The 21,642-nt window shown below is 62.6% G+C and overlaps 2 protein-coding genes across 2 annotated transcripts; one reads left to right on the forward strand and one right to left on the reverse strand.

Moving 5' to 3' along the window:
• Positions 1-7,136: 7,136 nt before the first annotated feature.
• LOC137778650 (uncharacterized) lies at positions 7,137-7,775 on the reverse strand. The gene has a single exon (XM_068565840.1). The coding sequence runs from the start codon at positions 7,773-7,775 to the stop codon at positions 7,137-7,139; it is 639 nt and encodes a 212-aa protein (XP_068421941.1).
• A 69-nt stretch (positions 7,776-7,844) lies between these two features.
• NKAIN4 (sodium/potassium transporting ATPase interacting 4) lies at positions 7,845-20,734 on the forward strand. Its single transcript, XM_068565841.1, has 6 exons — positions 7,845-7,898; positions 13,396-13,533; positions 14,511-14,591; positions 15,651-15,836; positions 19,487-19,547; positions 20,646-20,734. Exons 1-6 carry the CDS (start codon positions 7,845-7,847, stop codon positions 20,732-20,734), a joined length of 609 nt encoding a protein of 202 aa, XP_068421942.1.
• Positions 20,735-21,642: the final 908 nt, after the last annotated feature.

Here is a 21,642-nt window from a genome sequence, read left to right on the forward strand (position 1 = left end):
TGTGCCTTAAGGCTCGTTAGGCTCAAGGTCGTGGTACTGAGTCCCCCCCACACACAGAGACAACAGGTGTGGCTTTGGGGTGTGCCCCAGAAGAGGTGCCGCCCACAGGGCTTCCCAGAGAAGCAGGGTCTGCCATACCCACTTTGCACAGCGGCAGAGGCTGCAGCTTGGAGTCGGAGAGACCGCCCTGGCCCCGGCCAGTGGCAGTAGCACACAGACGCGGGCCCAGGCTACTCAGACCCCAGAGGCACCCCAGCAGCGCTCGTCCGGAGCTGCGCGCGGGTAGAAATGAAGCCAGGGCTGTGTCCGCCTCGCCCCCAGGAGCACTGCTCCACCCCGCACCCCGGGCATGGCCCACAGGTCTGTGTTCCTGAAACCAGTGTGGGCTGAGGAGGGGCCGTGTGGGGCCCCGTGAGGACAAGGCTCCTTCCCTGCCTGGGAGGGTGGCTCTCAGGAAGTCTCACTGCCTATATTTAAAGATCAGCCATTCTGTGGGCCTCCAGGAGCCTGGGGCATGGCAGGACCTTGGGGGCATCTTGAAATGACTATCTAATCCCATTGACTGGCCAGCGCTCCAGGGCCGCCTGGAGAGGTGGACGCTGGCCATGGATGTCGCCAGAGCCGTCGGTCTCCCTCTGGACTCTTAACTCCTCTTGAAATCTCTCCCATCTTGGGCTCAGCTCGGGGGCAGTGGTGTTTCTCCCAGTGTTTAAGGGATATGCCTATGCCACCCAGCCCCCACGGGGCTCCAGGGGGCAGTTAGACCCACCTTGAGGCTGACAGGGTCTCAGGTACATGGAAACAGCCCCAGTTTCCCAGCAGGAGGGCTCGAGGTCAGGATCATTCGCTCTGTCCCAGAGATGCGGATGGAGCCGACGGTTTGCTGGGTGCTGGTGGGAAGAGGACCAGATGGACCCGGGTGGCACTGGAGCATCTGTGATGAAGGGAAGGGCTGACCTTCTGAGGGGAGCAGTGCTGCAGGGCCCGGTGTGGGCTCAGGTGCTGCTGAGGCAGACTTTTGAGCCAGATCCGAGGGAGGAATTGAGCCCCTCCTGGGTGCCAGCCCTCACGACGGGTCCTTGGAAGCCCACAGAAATAAAGGGACACGAAATCCTTAGTTCCTATCACTGACCTCCTGTTTTTCGTTCCCCAATAGCGTGTGCCTTTCCTGATGCAGGAAATCAAAGAGATGGAGGGGCCCCTGCCGGTCAGCGTTGGTCCCGATGCCGGGCTCTGGCGCACAGAGGGTGCCGCAATGCCCCCCGGGTCCCCTACCACAAGATGCACCCCCCTCAGGTGTGGGCCTGTAGGGTGCACTCAGAAATGCTCACATGGTGTAGACTCTCAAAGTGGACGTGCTGGGTAAGCTCTGGTGGATTCGACCAGATCGTTCCCAGAGACTTTGTACCAAACGCCCTGATGCGAGTGTGCCCGTTTCTTACGACCCCTCGCGGCTGAGTGTTACTGGCAGCTCGTCTCTGCCACGCCATGAACACACGTGTTGTCACTGCTGCCATGGTTTTCATTGCCTTAACGGTGCTGGAGCTGAGCGCACGCACATTGGCCGGTGGACATCCCCCCGTGTCTGCGCCCTGCCCATTTCTGTCCTCCAGTGATCACCTTCCATGGCCAGGGCCTCCCTGAAGTGGCTCCGTCCTGCAGCTGATAGAAGGGCGTGGGGCTGGCTCAGGCTGAGGCTGTCACACTCCTGGCCTCTGGCTTGCCAGGTGAGGGGACTCGGCCCCACACGGAGAAAGGCCTGGTCAGCCTCAGCCCCATCTGACCCCTGTTGCTGCCTCTAAATGACGCACAGGAAGAACTGGGCCCCAGGATGAAGGAAATGGAAGGAATGTCAGAATGTGGTCCTGCTAATTCACGAGGCCGTGCATCACTACGGAGCACAACTGCTCCTGAACCAGAGCTGTCGTTCCTCCTAAAACACCCAGGAACTTGCAGCTGTGCCGAATGACACTCGGTCACACAGGCTAACGAGTCACGGCCAGGAATGTATTGAGACAGGGCCAGCTTCTCAGACTGCAGGCCTGAGGGCTCAGATCCCGGGGCTATGACAGAAAGACCCACACACCCCCTGCCTTAGCCCCTCCCATGCCTATCCAGATTCTAGTTGTTAGAGACAGAAAACCCAACCCCACATGGCTTAAACAACAAAGGGATGTTATTGGCTCATGTGGTGAAAGTTCCAGTGGTAAGTTGGCTTTCAGGTGAGGCTTGATCCAGCAGCTCAACAATATCACTGAGAGCCAGGTTTCTCTCTGTATCTTTGCTCTGCTGTTCCATTTTCATCCGAAGGTCCCAAAATGCAGCTCCTAAGGCTGTAAGCTCCCTGTTCACATCCCAGCTAAAAGCCCAAGATTCACTAGCTTCGGTCATGTGTCCACTCCTAAACCAATAACAGGCCAAGGGGATGGAATGTGCTGATCTGTGGCATCTAAGACCCGAGCTCCAGCCCTGGAGCCCCAGAGGGGAGGCAGGTTCCCAGGACTGCAAGGACCCCAAACAGAAGTCTGAGGGTCAGGTGAGCTCTCCTTGTGGCCGAGGTTGAGGTGGGCATTTTGTGGCTCCCCTCTGTGTCCCCGGGGCCCAGCATGAGCCCAGCCAGCATGGTACGAACACTGGGGAGGCCTGGGTGGGGCTCTGCCTGTCTCCTCTTCTCTTCGGGGGAGCTGCTGCTAGAAGGAGGGAGGGAATGCATGTAGGTGGACAGGCGGATCGTCTCTCCGGAGAGGCAGGAACTCGGCCTGGAGGCAGGAGGGAAGAGGGGTTTCGGTGGACACAGGACCTGGCGCCACGGGGAGGCTGAGAAGGGCCGGCCAGGGGGTGGGAGGCAACTGGGAACAGCCACTGACACACTGACCCCAAGGCCAACACGACGGGGGGGTGTGAGGGTGGGGCGGAGGGGGGAGGGGGGGCCGGGCGGTCGGAAATCAGGCCTTGAAGGACCACAAACGCAGCCAGTCACGTTTTGGGCTGAGCGCTCCTGGTCGGCCAGCCAGGAGGCCTGAGAGCCTGTGGCCCCGGGGGGCCCACAGCATCCCTCATCCCGCGCTCTTACCTCCCAGGCACCTGCCAGCTGTGAAATCACAGGGCAAGGGGAGCCACCGTGCTGCGATCCTGCCCCCGGCTCCCTCTGCTGCTCCTCCCAAAGCCCCTGCCCCCGCGCCCCGGCTCTGGACTTACCCAGACCTGGACCCAGTCTCGCCTTGAGCTGCGGGCGACCAGGTCTCTGGACCTGGCGGAGCCTCAGCCTCTGTGAAGCTGTGAAGCGGGATCATCATTGCTCCTCCCCCACGGTCCCCGTGACTTCGAGGGAGGTGAAAGGAGGTGCGGCCTCTGGGCCCCGGGAGGGGCCCTGGGCTCCTGGTCACTTCACACCCCACCCCCACCCGCGCGAAGACAGAAGCACAGCCTTCGGGAGTGGCGGAGGGGGTGTCAGCAGGGTTGGAAGAGTCTGTCACCTGCCGTTCCCTTTGCTCCCAAAGCCCAGGAGTCCTTCCTGGGGACTCGGTAAACGTGGCTTGATGTGGGCGGTCCTTTGCCACTCGGGGATTGTACCCCATGCCAGCCCTCCATCGAGAGACAGACAGAGACAGAGGGAGAGCGAGAACCCAGAGCCAGGCAGGGGGGCAGCCGCTGACCTCAGCAGAGGACACACGCAGGCCTGCAGACCAGCTTCCCTTCTCCTTTGTTTCCAGTTTGCTTAATGAGCCAAATGTTTAAGCAACTCCGCCGCTACCCCGCTTTCCTCTTTAATCCCTGAACCGCTGAGAGTGATGACGAGGTCCCAGTGAGAGCTGCGGACGCGTCCTCTGGGCTCTCCTGGACCGGGTCTCAGGAGGCCCGGGCCGACGCGCCGGTGGACGGGCCAGAGATGACACCTGGGCCGTGTCTGGGGCACGGCAGCGAGCCGTCTCCCGCCCAGCGCTTCCAGCTCTCAAAGGCCCGCAGGAGGGCTCCGGGATTTAATGCCTCGTCTGTACCCCAGCCTGACGACCGGCACCCTCACAGGGTCTGTGGCCCGTCTGGGAGACCCAGTGGGGTGTCTGCACGCGGGGCCTCCACCTGGGCCTCGGGAGTTTGCGCCTGTGTCAGGCACCCCGGGGAGCCTGAGGCCGCTCTCCGTCCTTTGCATCTGCAGGTTGCCCAGCTCTGTTGCTCTTTCAAAGGAAGGACAGGATCAACAGTGCCTCCCATTGGGCTGCCTTTTATCTGGTCCGGATTAAGGGGTCAGGCCCCCCACCCCATGCAGTTCTGGGGCTCAGCCACTATCTTTCTGGGAGTGTTTGTTGATAGTTAGAAATCTCTCCCAGATTCATCTGAAAACATCTGTGCACATGGCAGTTTCCATCGATCTGGGTGAACAGAGACGGCGAGAGGTTTTGACAGAGCTGAAATTCCTCTAGGCCCGCTGTGAGCTGACCCCTCACAGGCCCCGCGGCCGGCTGTTGTTTCTGCCACAGGGAAGGCTGAGCTCTGCAGGGTGGATGGGGGTGGCAGAGGGGTGCAGGGGGCCCCCCAAAACCTCTATCTGGCTTCTCCAAGTGTAGTGCTGAATGGTGGCCTCCGGAGGATACGTCCCTACTGCTTGGAACCTGTGAACAAGACCTATTTTGGGAAAAGGGTCTCGGCAGGGATTGAGTTAAGGATCTCGCATGAGATTCTCCTGGATTACCTGGGTGAGGCCGCAATGTGTCCTTACAAGAGACAGAAGAGGAGGGACAGACAGAGGAAAAGGCCGTGTGAAGATGGAGGCAGAGATGTGAGTGATGTGCCACAAGCCCAGGGACGCCTGGGCCATGAGAGCTGGGCTCAAGGATGGGTCCCGCCCTGGAGCCTCCAGAGGGAACGTGACCCTGCCGACACCTTGAGTTTGGACTTCTGGCCTCCAGAACTGGGAGAGAATAAATTTCTGCTGTTTTAAGCTCCGCCCCCCCCCCCCCCCCCCAGTTTGTAGTAAACTTACAGCTGCCACAACAAATTGCCTGGAGGCCTTCTCTGGGCGAGACTGCTCTTCCCCCAGGAAGACTCAGTCCCACACTCGGAGCGTCCAGCTTTCACCCTCTGGAAACCAGGGGCACCTCCCCCGACCGTGCCACCTCGGCCCGCAGACCCCAGGGGCAGGCTTTCCTCCAGATTCGCTGTCTGTGCTCAGCTGTGGGCAGTGTGGACATTCCCGGCCTCACCTTGGTGACCCGGCAGCGTTGCCCAGGTGTCAGGCTGCCGTCTGTCCCCCAGCTCCTGGGACGGCCTGCTGGGGGCCTGGAGATAGCCCACCTCTGTTCTCTGCTCATGACTCACATGGCACTGCAGTCTCCTGCTGCCCCGATCTGGCTCAGGCAAGGGGGCTTCTGATCACTTGAGTTCCATCTGGGGGTCTATGTAAAATGCACAACTGGCCACATTCAGCTTCCAAGAACCGTAACCCTCAGCCAGAAGGAATATGAAGTGCAGTGTTACGTAAAATCTCACAGTCCAGAGGGGACCTAGGGAGAGTCATAGCCTTGTCATCTGTAAAACGGGTGGCGCTGCACCCGGGGGTCCCTCCTGGCCACACAGCGTGCACGCCCCAGGTGTACGGACGCCATTGACCCTGTGCAGAGCCCCACACGTCAGGTCAGTGTCCGAGCGGCTCTGGTTGACCCCCGACCCCTCCACCAGGACCCGTCCTTCTGGAACGGGTGATGCCCAGGAGGCCTCCAGGAGGTGCCAGCAGGGGAGGCTAGCCCCGTCCCACCCCCACCTGGCGTCAGCTTTGAAGAGGAGGAGAGGCTGGCCTGCAACGACTTATTTCACCCAGCATAATGTTTTCAATGTTTGTTCCTGGCACAGCAGGTATCAGTAACTAGATACCTTGTTATAGCTGGATACACTCCATTGTATGGCTGGACCACATGTTAAAATGTATCCATCCATTCAGGGATGCTTGGGTTGTTTCCACTCTGGGCCCTTATAAATAATGCCACTGGAACACTTGTGTGGACATTTTGGTTTCTTTTGGGTAAATATCTAGGAGTAGAATTGCTGGGTCCCATGGTAACTTCATATTTAACCTCTGAGGACCTGCCAGACTGTTTTCCATGGCGGCTGCACCGTTTTACACCCCTACCAGCAGTGTGTGCAGGTTCTGGTTTCTCTGAGTCCTGGCCAGCACTTGCTGTGTCTGTCTGTGGATTCCAGCCATCCTGGTGGGTGTGAAGTGGTCTCTCGTGGTTCTGAATGGCTTTTCTCTTTTCAGGTGCTTGTCTGGCTTCTGTCTGCAGACAGCGCGGTGACAGCCATTGCCCATGCATCCTGGCACAGGTGGGCAAATGCATGCGGGGGAACCAAAATCACGTAGGGGAAAACTCTGGGTAGTTTGTGAACTCACATGAGTGGAGTCAGGAATTGAGGTTGCCTTGGGAAATTGGTCTCAGGTCCCTCCTCTGGGAAGGGGGCTGGTGATGATGGGGCGGCCAGAGCTCCAAGGACCCAATGTCCAGCAACCTCTCTGCAAGTGCCCTTGCCTGGAGGTGCTGCTTAGTCACGAGGCGCTCTGTCACCACGGGGCTGGGACCCTCTGGTTCTGGACTGCTGGAGCCAAGACCCGCGGCCCAAGGCTGAAGTGCCACGTGCTGGGCTGCCCCTCACTGGCCACTCTGTTTGGGTCCTGCTCCCCCCGGGGTCTGACCAGGGCCACAGCCTGCATCCCAGCACGAGACTCACCTGACCATGGCTCACCCTGATATAGAACCCAGCGACTCCCTATGAGCAGTGGGGTAAAGCCCAACCCAGCCTGTGCCCACAGCTCTGGCCCCCACCTTACCTGCCTCGCTCCCACCATCTGCCCTACGTCTTGCTCAGTGCCACCTCCACACCTCTGCGCATGGAGGTCTTCATCTAGTCCTCCCTCCACCAAGCACAGGTCCCGTGCCCCAAGGCTGCCTATGACCCAGGGTCTCCCAGGGACCCTCCCCCTCAGGCCTGACCCTGGCCTGGCCTGCAGGACCCGCCCCCCGCCCCGCCCCTCCGCAGTGCCTGGGCAGGTGAGCTCCTGGTAGGCTCGTCCGCCCCTCCTCCTACTCCGGAGTCCTCACCCCCAGCAGGGGGAACTCTGCGCTCCTGACCTAGTCCAGGATGCCTCAGGGATGGAGTGCGCCTGGGGCCCCATTAGGAAGGAGGTTGGGTGGGTGGGTCCCACGAGAGAGAGCCCGGGGCAAGCGCAGGAGGTGCGGGGTGCGGGGTCGGGGGTAGGATATCCTGGGGGTTATCCTGGACTCTATGGGGCAGGTCTGCAGCAGCTCCGGGTCTGCCCTGGGGCCACCGCGCGGCCCCTCCAGCTCCACACCGCCTGACAAGCCGCGCCATCGCCCCTTTAAGAAGGGGTCCCGCGCCCCCTCCCCAGCTGGCCCAAGCCCCCAGCGGCTGCGAGTCGGGCTGGAGAGGGAGAGAGACGCTGCGCAGCTGTTACTCGGAGGGACGGGGCTGGGCTGGGGGACCGGGGGCTGCCGAGCAGGGCGGGACAGAGGACTGGCTGGGGCTTCGGGGTGGGAACTGGCCGGCCGCGATCTCGAGTCTGTGGGGCGGGGGCGGGGCTGCAGCGGGGGGCGCAGGGAGGGGCGCAGGGACTTCGGGGACCTGGGATCGCTGGCCGGGCAGGGCGGAGCCCGGCAATGGGGGGGAGGGACGCTGCAGAGTGGGGCGGGGCCGGGGCCGGGGGCTGGGGGGGCGGGAATGGGGGGAAGTGCAGGGCGGGGGCTGCGGGCCCAGGCGCCGGGCATCCCGCGCGCTGGTGGCACCTGGTCCAGACTCGCAGAGGCGGCGCCCGCGGGCCGGGCCGGGCCGGAACCATGGGCTGCTGCTTCGGCCGCTGCGCGCTCATCTTCCTCTGCACTTTCCAGCTGGTGAGCGGCGACCCCCTCCTCGGGCCCGGTAGTCCCAGCGCACTGGGGGAGCCGGACGCCGTCCCCCACACTCAGCCCTGCCCACTGGGTCCGCGATAGCCTCTGGCGGCTCCCGACTGGGCATGGCTCGGACCCGCGCGCTTCTGCGGCCGAAGTTCCCCGCCGTCCGGGTGGGGTGGGAAGCCAGCGCCCTATGTGCGACCCCTACGGCCCCTCCGTGCGCCCCGGCGCGCCCCGCCGTGTGTGCGCGCGCGGAGTCCGGGCTGCGGGCGCAGTGCGGGGCGGCCGCGGGGTCCGGAGCGACGGGGCGGGTACTGGGGAGCCGCTGGAAGTGCCTGTCGCGGAACAAAACCCTCCCCGCGGGAGCGCCGGGCCCCGCGATCGCCAAGTCCCGTGCGCGCGGCGGGGAAGGGGCGCCGCTGCGCGCGGTGTCCACGCGTGTCGGAAGGTATGTGTGGCCCCGGGTGCGCGCGCAAGAAGCGTTGCGAGGGTGTGTGCGTGTGTGTGTGTGTGTGTGTGTGTGTGTGTTTGTGTGTGCTCCCTTTCCGAAGGCAGCACTAGGCAATGAGTGAGCCGCGGAGTCCAGTTTCTGAGACCTGACAGCCCCTGGCGGCCAGGGTGCTTGTGAATTTGGGAGTGTGTGTCTGTCTGCATGTCTGCCGGTGTGTCTGTGTAGGGGTGTGTGAGCCCCGCCGTGCCCACCCCTGACGCCCCCGAGCTGGAGGAGGAGGCCCCTCCCCTTTGCCCTGGCCTGGAGAGTCCGGAGCGGAGAAGAGGGTTGAGCCTGCGCACAGGGCTGTGCTTCCCCGTCTTTTGTGTCCGGGCCAGGATGCAGAGCCGGGCCCTCTGGATGCAGAGCTTTGTTGGAGGACTTGCGCATCCCTCCGCCAAGTTTCAGTTCTGCCTTTGGAGCTTCAGGAGCTCCTGCTGCCTAAGGGGAGGGCGCTAAACAAAGGTGGAGGCCCCTGGGCTGGGGAGGAGATGCTGGTGAGCCCCTGGGTCTCTGGTCTTAAAAGGGAAATGCTGCTTTGTCCAAGATCCCTGGGTGTGCTCGTAGCTCAGCTGGCAAAGCGCTTTCTCTGGAGCTAGAGGGCCACGGAGGAGGAAGGGGCTTGCTTCAAAGAGGCTGTGAGGGGCTTCCCTGGTGGCGCAGTGGTTAGGAATCCACTTGCCAACGCAGGGGACACGGGTTCGAGCTCTGGTCTGGGAAGATCCCGCATGCCGTGGAGCAACTAAGCCCGTGAGCCACAACTACTGAGCCCACGCTCTAGAGCCCGCGAGCCACAACTACTGAAGCCCGCGCTCCTGGAGCCCGTGCTCCACAACAAGGGAAGCCACCGCAATGAGAGGCCCACACACCACAACAAAGAGTGCCCCCGCTCGCTGCAACTAGAGAAAGCCTGCGCGCAGCAACAAAGACCCAACACGGCCAAAAATAAATAAATAAATAAATAAATAAATAAAAAAGCAATTAGGGCAATGCCTGGTAACTATAAAAAAAAAAAAAAAAGAGGCTGTGAGTAGGAAGTCCTCCTGCACCCATGGCCATGCACGGATGCGGGTCCTGTCCTTTGCCTGGGGGCAGGGCTTCTGTCCAGGCTGGCAGCGGGCAGAGATACACAGGCCCACCTGGAGGAAGGAAGGAGCTGCTGGAGCTTCCCTGTGGAACAAGCTCAGTGCTGTGGCAGCGAGGGGCAGGGCTGGCAGGGAGTGAGGAGGAAGGTGGGCGGTCTGGGGGTTCTGCTGGACAGATACGGCTGAGAGAGAGCCCGGGCCTGCGGAAGGCATGAGGGCCCAGGGGCTGCTCCACTGGCCATAGGGAGCTATCCCGGGCCTTGGAGCAGCGGTGTCACTCACTGTCGTTTGGTGGACGGTACACAGGGCCCGCCACAGGCCTCTGGAGGTCTGGCTGCAGCTGTGGGGGAAGGGCTACTAGGCTTGAGGGCAGCAGGGTTTCCCTGGATGGGGGCTTCCGGCAGACTCTTTAGTCTCAGCCAGGCGAGCCCTAGGCCCGGGACGGAGCTATGTCCCCATGCGGCCAGTGGCCACAGCTAAGGGCAGCGGACAGCTGCAAAAGGCCTTCTGTCCCGGCCGTGCACCTGTCCCTCCTCTGCCGGGTGCAGGGGGCAGCGGAGTAGGAAGAGGTTTGACGCCGCCCACCGCTCTGGTCACTGTGGGGGGCGGGGTGGGGGAGCCGAGGGGGAAGCCGTGTGGGGAGTCCTCTGCTTTCTTTTCTCTTTTTGACAAGCGTGAGAGTTTTCTTGTTACCCAACTATGGGACAGAGGCCCGAACATCTCAGAGCCTTCTCCCTGAAGAATAGCGTGACCTTTGCCCGCTCTGAGCCAGCTGCAGCACCCTGAGGCCCTTTCCCAGGCTGGGCCCTGGCTCTGATGGGAGCCAGGGCCCAGCGAGGGGTTTGGGACCAGTGAGCAGGCCACGGGGGCACTGCAGAGAGCTGAGCCTTCCGGTACCTTGGCTTAGAAACAAAAAAGACGCGCCCACCAGCCCCACCCGTGCCGGCCACCCCGCCAGCTGCGGGGTCTCTCTGGCAAGCAGACCCTGGGGGCCGCCCTCAGACTTGGAGAGACTTCAGCAGAGATGCACAGCCAGGCTGGCCCTGAGTCTGGGCCTCACAGGACAGTGCCGGTGGCCGGTGATGGGTGGGGGTGGGGTAGGAAGGGGATCTGGGGCACCCTCACTCCGCCTCCCCGCCCCGTGCATGGCACCCCGGGGGAGTTCAAGCAGGGCAGGCGTCCCTGCCCATTGGTCAGGGGCTTCTGGGCACCAAGGGGAGGCCTGGGGCTAAGACTGAAATTTCATTCTGTGTCTAGAACAGGTGCTGTTGGCCAGCTCTGCCCCGAGGGCTGTGTGCGTGCACGTGTGTGCTCGTGTGTGCGTGTGTGAGTGTGTGCACGTGCGTGCGTGTGAGTGTGAGTGTGTGCACGTGAGTGTGTGCACGTGTGCGCTCGTGTGTGTGTGTGCTCGTGTGTGCACGTGTGTGCGTGTGAGTGTGTGCTCGTGTGTGCGTGTGGATGTGCGTCTCTTCTTCCCTGCTCCGCGGAGCTTCCCACCACGGTGTAGGCCGTTCACGCGGGGCCCCTCCCCCTCCTTTTGCACCACCTCGGACCTTGGCCCACCCACCCTCCCTGCCCTCTTCTGCGGCCAAGGGTCCACGTGGCTGTCCTCCGTGGAGACTGCCAGCATGGGGTCGAGTCCACCAGCCCGCGGCTGTCCAGTCAGGCAGGGCCGGGCTCTCGTGAGGCAGCAGAGGCAGGCCCTCTGCCCTCAGATGCCTGTCTCCTTGCCCAAAATCTGTGTAACTGAGGAGCTTCAACGTGCAGGCCTCCTCTGGGCACGGGGGGCCGCGCCGAGATGGGGCAGCTGAGCCCTGATGGGCGAGGAGGCTCGTTCGGGGCTAGGCACTGGCCTAGCCCAGGCGACGTCTGTAGACAGATGGCCAGACAGACCCTCCTGCTGCCCCGGGTCAGCACTGCTGACATTGACAGGGAGTGGACTGAGTCGCAGGCGTGTGAGAATGCGAGGCACCTGGGGAGAAGTGTGTGTGGTGGGGCTCCCGCAGAGACAACTACACGCTGAGGACCCAGGTGAGGCAGGAGTGTGGCTCCGGGAGTTGAGAGATGCGGGGTCTCGGGGACGCGGCAGTGAGGGTCTGTTGGAGGGAGAGGGGCGGATGGCAGGGCCCAAGCCCACGCGGGGAGCTCAGACTTTGTCTAAAGGGCGTGGGCATCCCTGAAGTGGGGTGTCCCCAAAGGCCTGGGGGGGCTGCTGGCGCCCACCCGCCAGGGAACAGGCTTCCCTGGACACAGTCCAGCGGGCTGGGGACGGGGCTTATTGACTGCTCATCCTCGTGCCCTGAAGCTGGCCCAGTTCACTGCCAAGGTCTCCACTCTGTGCCGTGGCTCTGTACCTATTGTGTGCTTCCTCCTGTCGGGGAAGACCATTCTGGCGCCTCTCCCTGGGGGTCCTGTCTGGCCACTCTGCTGTGGGACGCCATCCCGCTGGAAATTGCCTGATATGATGCCCCGTTGTGGGTCTGCTCTCGCCTCCCCACTCCCCACTCCAGCTGTCTTCTAGGGCTGACCCCAGCCCCGCGCAGGACATGCTTGGAATGCCGCCTCCCCGAGACCTCTTGGAAATAGCTGTTACCTGGTCCGGGCCAACCGCAGTGGCTGGGCAGTGCCCAGGACGCACCACAGCAGCTGTTTCCGGGGGGCTGGCGGGGGTCCCGTGACGGCTCCAGGACACAGGCCTGGAGCAGCGGAGAGGAGGGGGTCAGGGGAGGGCCGAGCACCCTGGCTGCAGTAGGGGCTTCTGTGGCCAGCAGGCCTGGTGACCACAGGGCCAGTCCACAGAAGCTCACCTGGCTGGGCTCTGTCCTTCAGTGCCGGGGGCCACGTGGGAGGGAGGCTACCCCTCGCTGCCCCGTCCCGCCCACTCCCCTCTGTCCCAGCCCCGCTGCTGCTGGCCTCAGCCCATCCAGTCCTGAGGAGGGGCACGCGGTGACCTCGCCCGCCCGGCTGTGAGAAGTCTGGCTTCTCCAGTGCCCGCCTGAGGCTGCCTGCGGGGAGGGGCTCCCCTCCCTCCTCCACCCTTTGGAGTCCTCCCCACCCCAGGGCTCAGTGGACAGCCCCCCGACCCCACCTGCTCTGGGTCCAGATGGCTCTCTCGCCTCTGCAGCCCTCCCAGTGGCAATGAGTGCTGGACACACAGTGGGCCCACGGGGACATTGTGGAGTGCAGCCATGGGCCGTGCTGATTTGCTGTCCTTTCTCTGCCACCGTCCTTCCGGGATGTGCTGGTCCTCTCTGCCCTTGTTCGCTGCACCTTCCTTGCCGTGAGCACAGATGGGATGGCATCTGGGGTGCAGTGGCGTCGGTCGTACTTTCTCCTGGTGATGAGCTTGGCCCCACAAACATGATGAGTGAATGAATGTGTGAGGGAATGAATGAGTGAATGATGGAATGCTTTCTGAAGTCACGACCGAGCTCAGATCTGGTCCGTCTCCCCTGCGTATAAAACGACAGGTTTCTTAGGCATATCTGATTCCCTGGCGTTGGTCCTCTGTCGGCCGAGCCTGCAGGGGTGGTGTCCACAGAGCCGGGGGGGTGGGAACGTCCTGGAAGGAGAGGCCCCAAAGCGGTGAGAGAGCCCCGCAGACGGGGAGGGTGCTGATCTGGGGGCCCAAGGAGCCCAGTGTCCCGCTCGACCTTCCTGCCCCACGTTTGCTGTTTGGCCCTGCAGCCCCCGAAGTTAGAGCAGCCCCCGTGTTCCCGTTCTGCAGGTGAGGAAGCTGAGGGCGGGGGCTTGTTCCAGGAGGGGCACCCTAATGGTGATGCTTCCAGGCCCGTCGACTTGTTTGGAGATTTTTGTTGAAGAGCCGAGAACGCAGTGGGCGCTGGATGGTGGTGATCAGGCAGGAGCGGGACCTGGGGCTCCCAGGGGTCCGCCGCCCCTCACACGCCTGCCCTGCTCCTAGGTCACCGCCCTGGAGCGGCAGGTGTTCGACTTCCTGGGCTACCAGTGGGCGCCCATCCTGGCCACCTTCACCCACATTGTCGTGGTCATCCTGGGGCTCTTCGGCACCATCCAGTACTGGCCTCGCTACATCGTGGTGGTGAGTCCGCTCTGCTCCGGCCCTTCTCCTGCAGGCAGGGGGGCCGGGATGACCGGCATGGGGGACTTCAGTGACAGGATTGTCCTGGAAGCCATCAGAAAACCTGGAAAGGCCCGGATTTCAGCCGCACAGACCCCCAGGCTCAGACCTTCCCACAGCCTGGACATCTGAGTTCTGACCTGGAAATTGTGGATTCAGGGTTGCTTCTGGGAAACTGAGCTGCAGAGCACCTGCCAGGGGCCCGAGGCGGAACTGGAACCCAGCGTGTCTCAGCACCCCCTCCCTGCCCGTGGTCCCGTGCCCCCGACCGTCCTGCCTCTGGAGAAGCTCAAACGATGTGCAGAAAGTTTTGCTCCAAACAGAGTAGCATTTTCGTTCAGTGCAGATCAAAAATAATTGGTCTGGATCAGGTTTGCAGCAAACCCTCCTGTAAAGGCCCCACAGTCTCGTGGAAGGTACTCAGCCCTGTCATGGCCCAGACACAGCCTGAGCAGTGCCGCACAATGGGCGGGGCTGCATCTCAGTAAAACTTGACGAAAGCAGGTGCCAGCTGGCAGCCCTCCCCGCTGCAGGCAGCTCTCGGGGGCGATCTTTGGGGTGGGTTTTGGGGGTGCTCTGCCCTTGCTCGTCATTGGTTCATGTGGCATGGGCCACGGGCACCTCTGGGCCAGGACACCAAGCTCGGAAAGTGTGCTCTGTGCTGGCTCCCTCCAGCCCGCTGTTCCCTCCAGCCCGCTGTTCCCCATCTCCTAGGTGTTCCCGGGCCCCGCGGGGGCAGGAGCCCTGTCACCCTTTTGGCACAGTGTGGGACCTCTTCCCGGTGGGCTCAGGGGCGCCCTCCTCCAAACGGAGCATCCTGGGCTCCAGACTTGGGGAGCAGAGCCCCCCACCCTGCAGAGGCCTTGTCCTCCAAGGGGGAGATGCAAAGTTACATTCCCTCCCCCCACCCCCTCCCCCACCCTCTCTTGTCTCCACAGTACGCAGTGTGGGCGGCCGCCTGGGTCACCTGGAACGTCTTCATTATCTGCTTCTACTTGGAAGTGGGGGGCCTCTCCAAGGTGAGTTAAGTCATGGGAAATTCACGCAAACGGAGGGGATCTTGGCGAGGGCCCGGGGGCACTGGATGTGTTTGCTTGTTTATCGCGCGGCTCCCCAATGGTGGCAGAGGCTGGGTCTGTTCTTGGTTCTGTCCCTCGCACCCTGAACAGTCCCGGCCCATAGCAGCAACTCAGTAAAGTTTTGGGGAAAGATCAGTGATCTGATGGATGGATGAGGGGATGTGGGCATTGGTTGGCAGGTGGTCTCCAGCTGGGAGTAGATGCACCAGGGAAGGCTTCCTGGAGGAGGGGGCCTGGAACCTGGGCAGCACCTGGAAGGAGAGTCAGGGCTGGGGAGCAGGAGCAGAGAGACCAGCCTTTGCAGAAGGGTGCAGGTGGGAACACCGCCGGGGCGGCCAGGCAGAGGGGATGCCGTCCTCCTGCCCACCCTCTGGGCTGCTCCTTCAAACGCTGATAAAGTCCCCAGGTCCCCCCTGCAGGGGAGGGGACACCTCATCCAAGGCATGTTCTGCTGGGAGCATCAGTGTGAGCAAAGCCTGCCTATGCAGCTGATTCAGGCACTTCACACAAAGTACTTTATTTCATCTTTGCCCAAAGCTCAGAGGGGAGTCTAAGAGCCAGGAGTGGGGTGGCACGGGTGGGCAGTGGGGCAGATGGCCCCTGCTTCCTGGGACCACACCTGGGCAGCAGTGGGGGAGACAGAGGTTAGTTCAGACACACCTGAAATGGCAGCGTTGGCCTGAGATGCAAAGGAGGGGCCCAGGGCACCGTTAGAGTGTGTCCTGGGGGTCTGTCCTGGGCGGGGAGGCCTTCCTGGAGGACGGGGCGTGAGCCGGGGGCCCGTGGCAAGCACAGGGAGGCCTTCCCTGCAAGGGAATGGCTGGGAGGGCCTTGGTGCCCCCTGCTCCCGACGGCTGGAGCCCAAGGGGCCGGGGCATGGGAGGCGGGAGGGCGGAGTACCCCTTGCCCTTCTCAGGGAGCCCATCTGGGATGCAGTGGGTGGGGTTTGGCTCTGTCCCTGGTGCTGACCTGGTCCCCCCACCCCCACCCCTCCCCCAGGACAGCGGGCTCCTGACCTTCAGCCTCTCCCAGCACCACTCCTGGTGGCATGAGCATGGCCCGGGCTGCGTGCACAAGGAGCCGGCGGCCAGCCTGGGTCCCCCAGACAGCCAGGCCCTGGTGCCAGGCATCGGCTGCACCCTGGAGCATGGCTACGTGGAGGCCCTGCACAGCGCCCTGGTGGCGGTGAGTGCGGGGGAGGGGAGTGGGGGCGGGGGGAGGGGCTCATCCTGCTGTGGGACCAGGTCTCAGCCTTTCCTGCGGAGGCAGAGGAGGTCCTCTTCACACCACCCCTGCCGAGAGGTTAAGGAACCGCACCACCACCCCCACCTGTGTGGCCTGGGCCACCCGCTCCGCAAAGTGGGCTCAGAACCAATTCCAACCCCAGGGCTGGCGTGAGGATGAACCGAGGGGACAGAACCTGAAGCTTCTGATGATGCAGTGGGGTCGGGCGGGCGGGTAGGACCCTCTGTGAGGGGGATCAAGGTGAAGGCTCCTGCAGTCCCACCCCCACCCCCCCACCGGAGGCAGCGTGGCAGGGGAGGAGCCCTGGGGAGCTCCTCCACAACCTCCTCCAAGTCAGAGGGTCTGTTTCCATACCCGACAATCCGACCGTGGGGGCCGGGGCGGGGGAGACGCAGCCTGGCCTGCACACTGGCCTCTTTCTGCTCCTGCGGCATAGAGAGGGGTGTAGATTCCGCGAGTAAAAATACAGGATGCCCAGTGAAATTTGAATTTCAGATAAACAGCAAGTTTTAGTGTAAGCGTGTTCCATGCCATGTTTGGGACATACTTATACTAAAAATGGTTTCATTCTGTATCTGAAATTCAAACTTAGTTGAGCATGGGGTATTTTGTCTGCAGCTCCAGAGAAGTGGTCAGACGGGAAGGGCCGGAGCGGGCTGGGCCAGTGCCTGGCAGCCCCGGCTGACTCCAGGGCTCGGGCAGGATGGGTGCGGCCACTGGAGGGCGCTGGTCAGACCTGGAGGCTCCTGACTGCTTGGGTGCACACAGGCCAACAGCACCGTGTCCGGGGGGGATGCTGGGTTTATAGCACGGACGCTCTGCGCCAACAGCTGACATTGGAAACTGAATGCCAGGTCTAGGGCCTTCCCTGGCAGAACAAACGTGACAGTCCGGGTGCCTCTCGAGCTCCCAGGGCTCCCTCCCCTCCTGCTCTCACAGGTCCTGCAGAAATCCAGACTTTGGGGCATCTGGGTGCTGCCTGTCCCTCGGGTGCTGGGACATTCTCTCTCCCACCATGGCTCATTCACTGAGGCAAAAAGAGGGCTCTGGTTTTCCTAAAATACTTGGGAACCTGGGTGCGTTCCTCGAAAGGAGAAAGAACCGCTTGCCAAAGGTACAGGTCAGAGCTTCTGAAATCACGTACAGAATCTGTGAAAAGGCAACAGGAAGGAAGCCGGAAAAGAACAAAGGAAGATTCTCCTGGGCGTTTCTGACTGCGCGTGATGGCAGAGACAGAGACTCCTCACTTTTATCCTTCATCCCCAGGGATGGGGGTTTCTTTTTTTAAATATAATTTTTATTTTATATTGGGGTACATTTGACTTACAACACTGTGTCAGTTTCAGGTGTACAGCAAAGTGGTTCAGTTATACGTATACATATATCCATTCTTTTTCAGATTCTTTTCCCGTATGGGTTATTACACAATATCGAGTAGAGTTCCCTCTGCTATACAGTAGGTCTTCAGTGGAATGCCGGCTTCTAAATACCCGTCAGCCCTCTGCTGATTGCTTTTGAGGGTCCAGGAGCAGCAGACCCTTGCCTGCACAGTTGGCCGGTGCTGAGGGGCGGGGCGGGCAGGTCTGAGAGCCTCGCGGAGGAGCTGGGCCGGATCCCAAGGGGGCATGGGAGGGGCAGTGGGCGGGCAGAGGTGTGGCAGGTGGGGCGGCCTCCCCCAGCGCCCCGCCCACCGCGGAGGAGCAGGGCTGCGGAGAGTTTTCAGCACCTTGGCCAGCTCTCAGGCGTTGGGAGGCGGCTCCGGTTTGCCTCTCAATGGCAAGGAGACCGGCACAGAGGAGGCCCCTGACCTGCAGCCTGGCAGGACGGGCTTCTGAGCCCTTCCGGCTCCATCTCCTCCTTCAAGGCATATGGGGCATCAAGGGAGGCTGTTGGGCTTGTTCTTCGGTGAAAGTAACCCCCCTGAGGTCTTGCCACTGCTGACGGGAGGCCGGTCTCTCCTTCCCGTGGCCCTTTGCCCCTGAAGCTGCACCGCTGGCTGGCTTCCCGTCCCCCGCCCCGGCTGTGGTTGCCCCACAGACAGACCCCACCACCCTCTCTCAGAAGACCCGCTGCAGCTCCTCCATGGCAGGTTCCCCCCATGAAACATCTTTTCTGCTTATTCCCTGGATCAGTCGGGGCCCCAGCCAGAGATGATGCGCTCGGCTTAGGTTAATTCCCGGGGGCAGGTGAAGGGGCTGTTCTACGCGTAGGTGCCACGTCGGGGACCCCACGGGATGTCCCCCTCCCCTGGGGCTCGTGGCTGAGCTGTCGGCACCCCGGACTGAAGGGAGGTGGGGGGGAGCTGTGCTGGCAGAGAAGGGGCTGGGGGGAACGAGCCCTTCTTCTCCCCTCCCCCCTCCCTCCAGTTTCCTGCTGGGCTCCCCGTGGGAGGGCGCTGGTGGACACCGGCCACACCATGCAGGGTGGGGAATGTGGAGGGAGCGCCTGCGGGGGCAGGTGGGGCACCTCTGACCCACCACTACTGGAACCTCACTCTGCTACGTCCTCAAGGTCGAGACCACTGCCTGCTATGGGGGGGACCAAAGACAGTAGGCGATGCCCCAGAGGATGCAGGGCTGACCTACAGGGCAGAGAGAGGCCAGAGGGCATGACCTCGCAGTCCTGGGTCACCTCTCAGGTTTCCAGCTTCTGTGGAAGAGGCGCCCCTCCCGGATGAGCTGGGGCGGGGCTGCCCCTCCAGGGGTCCTGCAAGCACACGGGGCTGTGGGCCTTCCACGGGACCCTGTGGCTTCAAGATGCATTTTGCTGCCAACTCCGGGCGCCCTGTGCATTGTCTGTCAGCCCCAGCAGAGGGTCAGGGCTGGGCCCCTCGTTCTCATCAAAGAGGATGCAGTAAACACCATGCATGGAGTAACTCCCGCCTCCCCCGTGCTTACCATCACCCGGGCTGTGGGCAGTGCCGGCCTTGCCCCGTCTCAGCGGGAGCCCTTTCTGCTGCAGTGGCCCCGGCGCCCGGGCGTCTGTGGGGGCTTAATGCAGGCCTGTCCTCTTTGCCCTGAAGTCCGAGCACCCTCTGAGGAGCCTGGCGAATGAACGTCTGCCAGGCCAAGCCCTCAACTCCAGCCAGCCCCGTCCACTCTGCCCAGAATTGCCCGCTGCACCAAGTCCTCGGTCTGTCTGCCCTGCACTGCCATGCAAACCATGAGCTTGGCTGGCTCGAAGCTTCTCTACCATGGCTTCCCAAGGGGGAGAAACCTGGCAGTTGTCTGCTTACGGCGAGAGGTGCTGGGGAGGATGGCTTGGCTGTGACAGGGGTGTCAGCCTGTGGGGGCATGGTCAGCCTGGGGGACCTCCAGGCTGCAGTCATGTGTCTCCCAGGGCTTCTCTCTGCATCTCATCCCCCCTTCCAGCAGGGGCTTGGTCAGCCCCACTGGGGAGTGGACGCCGCCTGGAACTCCAGAGCTAAGGAGGCTGGCAGATCACTCCCCTTGATCAGTGTTACAGACAAGGACACCGAGGCCAGGAGGGGCAGTGGCTGCGTGGTTAGGACGCGCTGGGGCCCACGTCCCACGATGATGCTTCAGTGGCTCCCGGGGCCTCACCCTCAGTGACCTCTCCATGTCTTTCAGCTCGTGGGCTTCGTCTGTGCCTGCCACGTGGTCAGCGTTGTCACCGAGGAGGAGGACAGCTGTAAGTGTGCGACCACCAGCCTCCCACAGAATGCTATTAGTGACCTGCTGGCCCCATCAGGCAGTGGGGGAGGGAAAGAGAAGCTGAGGGCTGGCCACAGAGGCCTGAGACCTGGCCTCTTAAATGGGTCCCCGTGCCACGGAGGTCCTGGCCTGAGCAGAGACAGGGGAGGCCCTGGGCTGTGGGCACCAGGGGTCAGTGCACCCCCAGCTCCTCCAGTCTGAGGGCTCCTGTGCTGTGGGGCTGCCCCCCATGATCCCCACAGGTGTCACAGGCGGAAGGCTGAGCTCTGACCTACAGAGGAAAGTGCCCCCGCCCCGTGCCCCCTTGCAGCTGGGAACCGGCCACCTTCAGGCCCAGTGCTAGCGGGGACGCATCTGAGGGGAGTTCGCACATCCCCCTCCCGTGAGCCCTCTTGACTTTTCCTCTGATTTGCAGCATCAACACTCGGGTGCCCTCGCCAGCCCTGACCACCCCAGGCTCTGACGGGGTCTTACCAGGGTAAGCCGGGGCTGGGCGCACCCAGGGGGCCCACAGCTCCTGTGGGCAGAACCTTCCCTGGGATCTGAATCAGAATTCAGAGCCTCTGTTCCCAGAGGTCAGGTGGCCGTGGGGTAGGCGGCCCACGTGTCCTTCAGAGACCAGACTCAGTCCTGGACCAGCCCCCAGCTACCCTCGGTCCTGGTGCTGGGTGGCCCCAAACCATCGCTCAGCCCACAGCCGGCTGGGAGGAAACAGAAGGGGCTTCCTGTATTGGTTACATTAAAACGTTTTAGGATGGGAGCCAGCCCTGGGGTTCAGAAACGCGTTAGCTTTGCCCAGCAAGCCCCGGCCGCCCATGTGCTGTGCAGACACAGCTTTGAGGCGCTGTGATTGGGACAGCCCGGCAGGGCACGGGGCAGCCCGCCGCTGAGAGCGCCAGCATCCTTTGAAGCTTTGCACCCAGCGGGAATTCGCCCTCTGCTCTCCAGTCTGGGCAGCCCGCGGCCCCTCCCACCTCTGCGTCACCGCCTGAGTGTTTGTACTTGGGAGCGTTCTCCACTCTGCCGTCCTGTCCATTGTTTGGATTTGTTTTATTTGGGTCTTGGTTTCTTTCAGTTGATTTCATTGGTGGATTTGACCCATTTCCTCTCTGCCATGTCAGTGAAAAGCCTTCCAGCCTCTCGTTTGAGCAGGCATGCCTGTAAGCACGGCCGCAGAGCCGGCCCCGCTGGCCTGGCCAATCCGGGTAGCATAGCCGCCAGGCTCCTCTCCTTGGGGAAACCTCACCAGGCGTCTGTCTGCCTGTCCATCCATCATCCATCTGTCTGTCCATCCCCCACTTTCGCACTTGCTCCGTGCCGGCTCTGGGCCAGGTGTGGGGTGCAGAGGCTCTGCCCCCGTGACCAGCAGAGCCTGTGGGAGTCGGGGCTGAGGGGACACTGAGAGGCTGCCACCCAGGAGAGCGATAGGGCGATTTTCTGGGTCTCACGGTGGCAGGAAATTTGAGGAGTTGGCTTCCTACCTTTGGAGGATCAGACTTCTTCCCTCTTGAAAAGCAGTGTCCATGGCCCTGACCACCCCAGGCCTCAGTGGGGGTGCCTGGGCCACTGGGCCCCCTCCTCCGAAGCGGCCTTTGCCACGGGCCCTGGCCCATATGGAATCCTGAAAGTCGGGGTCAGCAGAGGTGGCTGTGGTCCTTCTCCTGGTAGAGCTGTGCTTCCTCCGTCTCACCCAGGCCCTCAGAGTCAAGCCTGCCCTTCAGGGCCCCACCTGCGGCCATCCCTGGGGACTCTGGCCCTTTTGGTAGCCCCGCAGCCCTTCTACCCTATAAGTGAGGCCCCACGTCAGCTAAGGGCCATCAGAGGTAGCAGGCGTCCAGCTCCCGTGATGGGGGAGAGGCCTCGCTCAGACCCCTGAGCCAGGGCAGGGTATGTGGGAGTTGACGACCCGGGCACACAGGCTGGGAGAACTGGCCAGTCTGGACACGCCTCTGGGCTTTCCCCCTGGCCGTGGAGCTGGGCGGCCAGAAGGACCTAGGGTGAGCCCCTCACTCCGCTCCCAGCCCCCTGGCTCAAACCCCAACGAGATGTCTGCGGCCACAGTCAGCTCTGCA

Source organism: Eschrichtius robustus, chromosome 16 (assembly GCF_028021215.1).
Source record: "Eschrichtius robustus isolate mEscRob2 chromosome 16, mEscRob2.pri, whole genome shotgun sequence".
NCBI lineage: Eukaryota > Metazoa > Chordata > Mammalia > Artiodactyla > Eschrichtiidae > Eschrichtius > Eschrichtius robustus.